Raw genomic sequence first — 10079 nt, forward strand, 5'->3', positions numbered from 1 at the left:
TGGAAAGCTCTAACAACTGACATTAAAAATGGGGGAAAACCGGGATGCCTAGGAGGCTCAGTCGGTTAATCGTCTGCCTTCAGCTCAGGTCATGATCCCAGCCTCCTGGGATCAAGCCCCATGTCAGGCTCCCTGCCCAGTGGGGAGTCTGCTTCTCCTTCTGCCCCTCCCCCTGCCCATGCTCTCTCTCTCTCAAATAAATATATAAAATCTTAAAAAAGAAAATGGGGGAAAACTACTTTTGGTCAAGGACTCATATACCAATTCTCAAAATAAACCACCCAAAGGTACCTCTTCCTACCTATATTACAAATTCAGCTTTGATTTTATTAGCCACTGAAGCTATGACTGCTGGGACAATATTAGTTAGTGGTGGAATGTGTATGTACTTGCAGGTTAGAAAGGGTTTTTGAGAGGGGAGAGAATAGTACCTGCCAATAGAAAAAAACTCTACTATTAATATTTAAGCAATAAGCAAAATGCACGTGTGGGTATAAGGATGCTCATGATACCAGAATTTGTGATGCTGAACTCTGTAATATTTATCACACACCTGTTTAAATTAACTTCTGGAGTCTTGAAGCTTAGCTGGGGGTGGTAGGAATATGTTTTAAAGAGACAGAAGAATGAAGGCTTTCTCTGCTTTCCCTCCTACTTCTTTCAGCCTATGTCAGCTGCATTCACACTGTGGGGCCTCGGTACAATGGGAAGAAATAGTGCAAGGCCCCAGCTCTAGTGCTTGATGTTCCTGTGCAGAGTCCTGAATTGGAGCTTGGCTCTTATACCTTAATAACCACAAGCCCTTCTCCCTGACCACAACAGCTGTCTTGCTAGTAACTTCAGACAGATATGGGTCAATGGAGAGACAATGCTCCTCTTCCTGCATAGCTGTCCCAGGCCACTCTAATTCTTTGGATTGTAATTTCATACATAGTATAAACATCACAGAGACTCCACCATGGGATCCTAGGGCTTCTTAGTTTTTGACAATCCAACTCTGAGAAAGAAAAATGATAAAGTAGAAGGCGAATTCTTAAACATCTGGCCAGATATGTTTAGCAATTATCTCAAGCCTTTCCACAGGGTCCTTGATAACACTTCTGAAAACTCTAATTTGGGTTTGACCTTAGGTAATAAATCAATGGTTTACGAAAAGGTTGTGATTTTTCCCAATAGGTAGGAGACTCTAATCTAGCAATATAATTCCAAAATTAACTAAGTACATACCTCTAATCGTGAAATAGGTTGTGGGCCAAAGCTCTCTTCTTCCACTGAAGTATCTGCATTTGCTTCAAGCTGCATTTGCATAGCCATTACTCCACAATCAATACTGAAAAATAGAGATGGCCAGAAAAAGTACAGAGCTGCAAACTTCATTTTGAAATAAATCTCTGAAGAATTTCTTGTTAGTCTTTTGGTCTAATCACTGACCTACCTTTCCTTCCTACTGCAGGAAAAAGAACATATCTCACCAGCTTTCCTTTCCACCCACCTAGTTCTACCAGAAATAGTTTAGGAAGAGTCAGGACTAGTCTGCTTCTTAAAGATGCACAGCTTAACTAGACCAACTATGTCCTCAGTTCCCCTGCTTCATATTCCTTGAGAGTAGGGGCCAAGTCTTATTTATTTATGTACACCCTGATACATTAAATACTAGTTGTTTGGTAAGTATTTGGTAAATGAATGCAGACTTTCCAAGACTCTACTTAAAATTAAAAAAAAAAAAATTGGGGGCGCCTGGGTGGCTCAGTCGGTTAAGCGTCTGCCTTCAGCTCAGGTCATGATCCTGGGATCCTGGGGTCCTGGAATCGAGCCCCAAGTCGGGCTCCCTAACGGGAGCCTGCTTCTCCCTCTCTCCCCACTTGTGCTTTCATTATCTCTGACTCTCTCTCTCAAATAAATAAAATCTTTAAAATAAATAAATGGGGGCGCCTGGGTGGCTCAGTCGTTAAGCGTCTGTCTTCAGCTCAGGTCATGATCCCAGGGCCCTGGGATCGAGCCCCGCATCGGGCTCCCTGCTCTGCGGGAAGTCTGCTTCTCCCTCTCCCACTTCCCCTGTTTGTGTTCCCTCTCTCTGTGTGTCTCTGTCAAATAAATAAATAAAATCTTTAAAAATAAAAATAAATGAATAAAAATAAAAATATTTTTAAAAAAATTGATGAAAGTTTGTTATACTATTTCAACTTCATTGTTCCCTTCCAGCAAGTAGGGTTTGGGGGTGGTGGGAGAGGAGTGAAATGAAGGTACAGAATGACTGCACATAAGCCTCCACTCCTGATAAGGCAGTAGACTGAGATGAGAAGTACTTCCCACCTTAGCCAAGGATCATAGCTTGTAGTCACATATTCTGCTTCCAATAGCAATGTGTGAAATTTAGGTCACCTGGGTGGCTCAGTCGGTTAGGTGTCTACCTTCGGCACAGGTCATGATTCCAGAGTCCTGGGATCGAGTTCCATATCAGGCTCCCTGCTCAACTCCCTGTTGAGCCCTCCCCTCCCTGCCCTTCCCCTGGCTCATGCATGTTCTCTCTCTCAAATAAATAAAATCTTTAAAAAAAAGGGGGGGATGTATGGAATTTAAACATCACCATTTTAATCAATTTCAGACCTCACTGAATGCACAAATGAATAAATAACATTCAAGTACTCTGCTCAGTCTGAAATCTCCCATACAGCATTAGGCGCATACCTAGTCAGGTTATTATGATAGTTAAGATTGCTCAGGTTGAAAAGAATGGAGAGAGCGCCTGGGTGGCTCAGTTAGTTAAGCAACTGCCTTCGGCTCAGGTCATGATCCCGGAGTCCCGGGATCGAGTCCCGCATCGGGCTCCCTGCTCAGCAGGGAGTCTGCTTCTCCCTCTGACCCTCACCCCTCTCGTGCTCTCTCTCATTCTCTCTCTCAAATAAATAAATAAAATCTTAAAAAAAAAAAAGAAAAGAAAAGAATGGAGAACAAAAAATTTTAATGATCTTCAAAGGTATTAGTAAAAGTAAGTCTTTTTTTTCCCCCCCAAGAGTTAAGAGGCTTAACCAACTGGACCACCCAGGCACCCCAAAAATGAACAAGTCTTAATGTTCACAGGAATAAATGAATTTAAATCACACCAAAACAATCTGGACAATTTAACAATCTGGATAAATTTAATGCAAAAGATAACACATATGAAATCTCCATTCTTCAAAACTTGACAAAAGAGGACCATTTGTTCTCCCCTCCCTTTTTTTAAGTATAGTTGATTCACAATGTCACATTAGTTTTAGGTGTACACCATAGTGATCTGACAACTCTGTATGTTATGCTATGCTCACCACAAGTGTAGCTACCATCTATCACCATACAACACTATTACAATACCACTGACTATATTCCCTATGCTGTACCTTTTATTCCTATGACTTATTCATTCCATAACTGGAAGCCTGTACCTCTCACTCACATTCACCCATTCTGCCCATCCCTCCTTCTCCCTCTGGAAGCCATCAGTTTGTTCTCTGTATTTATGGGTCTGTTTCTGCTTTTTGTTTGTTCATTTATTTTTTTTTACACTCCACATATAAATGAAATCATATAGTATTTGTCTTTCTCTGTATGACTTATTTCACTTAGCATAGTACCTTCTAGGTCCCCCCATATTGTTGCAAACAGGAAGATCTCATTCTTTTTAATGGCTGAGTAACATTCCATTACACACACACACACAATCTCCTTTATCCATTCATGAGTGGATGGACACTTGGGTTGCTTCCATATCATGGCTACTGTAAATAATGCTACAATATGGGGCGCCTGGGTGGCTCAGTCATTAAGTGTCTGCCTTCGGCTCAGGTCATGATCCCAGGGTCCTGCGATCAAGCCCTGCATTGGGCTCCCTGCTCAGCGGGAAGCCTGCTTCTCCCTCTCCCACTCTCCCTGCTTGTGTTCCCTCTCTCGCCGTGTCTCTCTCTGTCAAATAAATAAATCTTTTTTAAAAAAAAATGCTGCAATAAGCATTGGGGAGCGTATATTTTGTCAAGTCAGTGTTTTCATTTTCTTTGGGTAAATACCCTGTAGTGGAATTACTGGATCACATGGTATTTCTATTTTTAATTTTTTGAGGAACCTACAAACTGTTTTCCATAGCAGCTGCAATAAATGTAAATTAGTGCACCAACAGTTCACGAGGGTTCCTTTATCTCCACATCCTCACCAGCCAGGCTCCCTTATTTCTTATCTTTTTAATTTTAGCCATTCTGACAGATGGGAGGTGATATCTCATTGTGGTTTTGGTCTGCATTTCCCTGATGATTAGTGATGTTGAGCACCTTTTCATGTGTCTGTTTGCCATCTGTGTCTTCTTTGGAGATAACCATTTGTTCTTGATTAGTTCAGATGCAGATCTCTTAGAGGGCAGATTTAGCATAATGTGCCTATGATAATGCTAAATATCGGAATCACCTGAATGCAATTTAAATTTAAACCTCTCCCTTCATAATTTATGAAAAAGATGGAACTCCAGAGTAATGGAGAAAGGATGGTCTTTTCAATAAACAGTGTTGAGTTGATGGAAGAGCCTTACAGAATAAGCAACCACCCCCGGCCCCCACCACACACACACAGAAGAAACATCCATTTCCAATTCATTATAGATCTAAATGTAAGACGTAAAACAAAGCTTTTGGAATATAAGCAAGTATCTTCATGACTTAAGGATAAAGATTTCTTAAACTGGATACATAAAGCAACAACCAAAAAAGAAAAGACTGAAAAACTGGACTACATTTAAATTTAGAACTTCTATCTATCAAAAGACACTATTAAGAAAATAAAAAAACTATAGTTGGGGGACAAAATATTTACCACATATACAACCAAGGGCTGATAATTAAAATATATAAGAAACTTCAGGGGCGCCTGGGTGGCTCAGTGGGTTAAGCGTCTGCCTTCGGCTCAGGTCATGATCCCAGGGTCCCGGGATTGAGCCCCGACTCGGGCTCCCTGCTCAGTGGGAAGTCTGTTCTCCCTCTGCCTGCCGCTCTGCCTACTTGTGCTCTCTGTCAAATGAATAAATAAAATTTAAAAAAATCATAATAAATAAAATATATAAAAAACTTCAAATCAGCAAGAAAGACAACCCAATAGAAAAACAGAGATCTGAACGAGCACTTCAGTATAGAAGATATCCAATGGTCAATAAACTTATGAACCAACGCTCATCCTAATTATCAGGAATATTAAAACCATAAGGTATTACTATATGCCACCAAAATAGATAAAATTAAAAAGACTGACAATATCAAGTGTTGGCAAACATGTGAAACAACTGAACACTCATATACTGCTGGTTTGAATGTAAATCGGTACTTTAGAAAACTGGCATTAAATGTGGAAGTTGAATATAGACAAATGCTATGACCCAGGAATTTCAACACTGTATTACTAACCAACTGAAAAGCATACCCATGTGCACCAAAATATACATAGGCCTGTTCTCAGCAGCCTTTCTCCTTTAAAAAGTCAGAAACTAGAAACAACCCAAATGTCCACCATAGGCAGGAAGAATAAGGAATTCGATAGGGGGGTAAAAAAACCAACTATTACTATATACAAAGATATATATGAATCTACAGACAGAATGTTGGGCAAAACCAGACACAAAAATATAAACAGTATCACTTAGATAAAATTCAAACACAGGCAAATTTAGTCACTGGTGTTAGAAGTCAATACAGTGGTTACCTTTGGGGAGAAAAAGGGACCTACTAGAGGGGGAACAAGGGAAGTTTTGGGGGTGCTGACAACATTCTATTTATTGACCTGAGTAGTGATTACACAGATATATTCTCTTTGAAATAATTCAGAGCTGTATACACTTTTGATTTGTGCATTCTTCTATATGCATATTACACTTCACTTTAGAAGTTAAAAAGAAAACAAACAAACCAAAACCTCACTACAGATGATTCCCTAGGTATCACGTTCACGGCCTTCCGCATTAGGTAACGAAAACACCTTTTAGGAAACTGGAGGCGGGTACTTCGTAAGCAAAGCACGGAGTAATGGAAAGAGGACTGACTAGAAATCCGGAAACCCTGGCCCTGACACATACAGCTGTGACATTATATCTTTACACTTCTCTAGATCTCGGCTTTCTCGCCTCCGCTCATAAAATGGGTGTTGGAAGTGAAGGCTTCTAAGGTTCCTCCCAGCTCTGGAGCCTGAGGACCGCATCAGTTTTCGCCATAACCAGCTCCGACGGGGGGCTGGGCCCAGGCATGCCCCTGCTCCGCCCGGCCAACTCCGGTTTCTCACTTGGCGCAGAGGGGCCTATAAGCCGGCTGCCGGGCCACGGGCCCGGTCCGGTTAATGCGGGGACGCACCGGGACGCAGAAAGGGGCCAGGTCTACGCCTCACACACTCACCTCGGCCCACAGCCCTTCTCACTCGGGCGGGCTGCGCGCTCCGACTTCTGTCCGCTGGTCTGGTCCGCGGCCGACCCCGGACGGACTTCAAATGCCCTCCCTTGCTGCCAACTTCTCTACTCCCTTGCTCTGCACACAACGCACGCGAGTTTTAGCTCCAAACTACGCCCCTCACGGCGCGTCAACTCTCCTCAGACCAGAGTCTCAGGCCGCAGAGCTCTCCCCGACCGGCAACTTTCGGAGATCCCGCCAAATTCTCCGGGAGGGTCACGCCAGCGTCAACGTAACGTCTCCCCGCCCTCCTCGGCTCCGCCGTCTAGCCCCCCCGCCCGCTGCTGGGGAGCCGGAGATGGGCCCAAGGATCTTGATCTTGCATGATGTTAAGGAGTTCCCTTTTCCGTTTACCCCTAAGAACTAATTCACAATTTGGGAGTTTCCTCCTTCTTCTCTTTTACCAGACCAAGGACTACAACTCCCAAGAGGTAGTGGGGTCGGTCGAAGACTCCATCTCCCAGTATGCACCGCCAGCGCCTGCGCCTCAGCCCCTCTGGGGAAAAGCTTGGCTCTGGAGAGCTTTTTTTTTTTTTTTTTCCAGATTCTTAATTAATTTGACAGAGACACAGCGAGACACAGCGAGACACAGCGAGAGAGGGAACACAAGCAAGGGGAGTGGGAAAGGGAGAAGCAGGCTTCTCGCAGAGCAGGGAGCTCGATGTGGGGCTCAGTCCCAGGACGCCGGGATCATGACCTCAGCCAAATGCAGAGGCTTAACAACTGAGCCACCCAGGCGCCCCCTGGAGAGCTATTCTTGATTTGATTCTGAAGTATCTTAAGCCTGTGTTTGCTCTAAGCTTCCGACCCTGAAATTCCCGCCTGGCGTTTTCTATGCCCCTAGAGGTGGTAGAGCTGAGGATGCTTGAGTAGACAGATGGAATTGGAAAACAGAGCTAGTGAAGGGGAGAAAAATGCCTGAAATATTAGTCAAGCCTTGGTAATTTACTGGAGATTTGCAAGACTCCAGGGGAAAGAGACATTGATTTTGAGAAGGTAAACCTTATCATGGTTTACTGGAAAATTTGACCCGTGATTCTGGTTTTAAAGGGTGAATGGGGTTTCCTGGGCAAGGAAGAGGAGATGGAAGACATAAGCATATAGAACAGTATGGGCATGGAAATTAACGACGTGGTCAAGCCATAGTATTGTCTGATGAGGGAGGAAAAGTGTCCCGGAGGCGCTGATACTGGAAAGTTAACATTTAGTTCAAGTTATGAAGAAGCTTAAGAACATGTATGGAGCTTTAGTCTTTGATTCTTTAGGTAATGGGGAAATCATTGAAAGTTTTTTTTTAATTTTTTTAATTTTTATTTATCTTTTGACAGAGAGAGACAGCGAGAGAGGGAACACAAGCAGGCGGAGTGGGAGAGGGAGAAGCAGGCTTCCCTGCTGAGCAAGGAGCCCGATGCGGGGCTCAATCCCAGGACTCTGGGATCATGACCTGAGCCGAAGGCAGACGCTAAACGGCTAAGCCACCCAGGTGCCCCTGAAAGTTTTTTTTTTTTTTTTTTTTTTAAGATTTTATTTATTTATTTGACAGAGAGAGACACAGCGAGAGAGGGAACACAAGCAGGGGGAGTGGGAGAGGGAGAAGCAGGCTTCCCGTCAAGCAGGGAGCCCAATGCGGGGCTCGATCCCAGGACCCTGAGATCATGACCTGAGACGAAGGCAGACGCTTAACAACTGAGCCACCAAGGTGCCCCGAAATCACTGAGAGTTTTTTAAGGAGAGGAGTCCTCTGGTTTGATCTATTTTTTTCCCCCAGTACTACTTTATTTAGATCTATTTTTTGCCCCACCACTATACATTTGTGGAATGCTTTAAAGTTCATGAAGTTTTTATTTAATCCTCCCATCGTTGTCTTGTGGCAGTGAAGGAGAGATTTCAGGAAAGAGATAGTAAGGACAGCAAAAACTGTTAGGAAGCTCTTGCAGTATTTCAGACTAGGGATGAAGGCTTGCTTGAGTTAGAGCAATGACAGAATTCAGGAAGCATTCTGGGGGTAGGCTCAACCTAATTTAGTAATTACAGATAGTACCTGGGGATAATAGTAACTGCCTTCCATACCAAATATACCCACCTTTACCTCCCCTTCTTCACACCCCTTCCTTAGAGCATCTGCAAACCCACAGCCCCTCTTGGCTGAATGAAATCACATGTGACTTTGACCTTTCATTAAAATGAAATTCCTATTCCCTGCATATTTTCAGACCACAATGCTTTGAAACTAGAACTCAATCACAAGAGGAAAGTCGGAAAGAACTCAAATACGTGGAGGCTAAAGAGCATCCTACTAAAGAATGAATGGGTCAACCAGGAAATTAAAGAAGAATTTAAAAAATTCATGGAAACAAATGAAAATGAAAACACAACTGTTCAAAATCTTTGGGATACAGCAAAGGCAGCCCTAAGAGGAAAGTATATAGCAATACAAGCCTTTCTCAAGAAACAAGAAAGGTCTCAAATACACAATCTAACTCTACACCTAAAGGAGCTGGAGAAAGAACAGCAAATAAAGCCTAAACCCAGCAGGAGATGAGAAATAATAAAGATCAGAGCAGAAATCAATGAAATAGAAACCAAAAGAACAGTAGCACAGATCAATGAAACCAGGAGCTGGTTCTTTGAAAGAATTAACAAGATTGATAACCCCCTGGCCAGACTTATCAAATAGAAAAGAGAAATGACCAAAATCAACAAAATCATGAATGAAAGAGGAGAGATCACAACCAACACCAAAGAAATACAATTATAAGAACATATTATGAGCAACTATATGCCAGCAAATTAGATAATCTAATTTCTGGAAGAAATGGAGGCATTCCTAGAGATGTATCAACTACCAAAACTGAACCAGGAAGAAATAGAAAACCTGAACAGACCTAAACCACTAAGGAAATTGAAGCAGTAATCAAAAAATCTCCCAACAAACAAAAGCCCAGGGCCAGATGGCTTCCCAGGGGAATTCTACCAAACATTTAAAGAAGAATTAATACCCATTCTTCTGAAACTGTTCCAAAAAATAGAAATGGAAGGAAAACTTCCAAACTTGTTTTATGAGGCCACCATTATCTTGATCCCCAAACCAGAAAAAGACCCCATCAAAAAGGAGAATTACAGACCAATATCCTTGATGAACATGGATGCAAAAATTCTCATCAAAATACGAGCCAATAGGATCCAACAGTACATTAAAAGGACTATTCACCACGACCAAGTGGGATTTATCCCTGGGCTGCAAGGTTGGTTCAACATCCACAAACCAATCAATGTGATACAATACATTAATAAAAGAAAGAACAAGAACCATATGATCCTCTCAATAGATGCAGAAAAAGCATTTGGCAAATTACAGCATCCTTTCTTGATCAAAACTCTTCAGAGTACAGGGATAGAGGGTACATACTTCAATATCATAAAAGCCATCTATGAAAAACCCACAGCAAATATCATTCTCAATGGGGAAAAACTGAGAGCTTTCCCCCTAAGGTCAGGAACACAGCAGGGATGTCCACTATCACCACTGCTATTCAACATAGTATTAGAAGTCCTAGCCACAGCAATCAGACAACAAAAGGAAATAAAAGGCATCCGAATCAGCAAAGAAGTAGTCAAACTCTCATTCTT

At 42.4% G+C, this 10079-nt stretch overlaps 1 protein-coding gene across 1 annotated transcript in view; it reads right to left on the bottom strand.

Annotated features, from left to right (window-relative positions):
• The window catches only part of RAD51 (RAD51 recombinase), a 31328-nt gene extending 24674 nt beyond the window's left edge, over positions 1–6654 (bottom strand). The window contains exons 1-2 of the mRNA XM_045900340.3: positions 6399–6654; positions 1228–1330 (exon numbers count right to left, since the gene is read on the bottom strand). Coding sequence (XP_045756296.1) covers positions 1228–1314 — 87 coding nt within the window. The 5' untranslated portion in view covers positions 1315–1330; positions 6399–6654. The remainder of the gene's footprint in view (positions 1–1227; positions 1331–6398) is intronic.
• Between the last annotated feature and the right edge of the window lie 3425 nt (positions 6655–10079).

Source organism: Mirounga angustirostris, unplaced genomic scaffold (assembly GCF_029215605.1).
Source record: "Mirounga angustirostris isolate CCGP_5_RB_7025 unplaced genomic scaffold, mMirAng1.0.hap1 SCAF_9, whole genome shotgun sequence".
Classification (NCBI taxonomy): Eukaryota; Metazoa; Chordata; class Mammalia; order Carnivora; family Phocidae; genus Mirounga; species Mirounga angustirostris.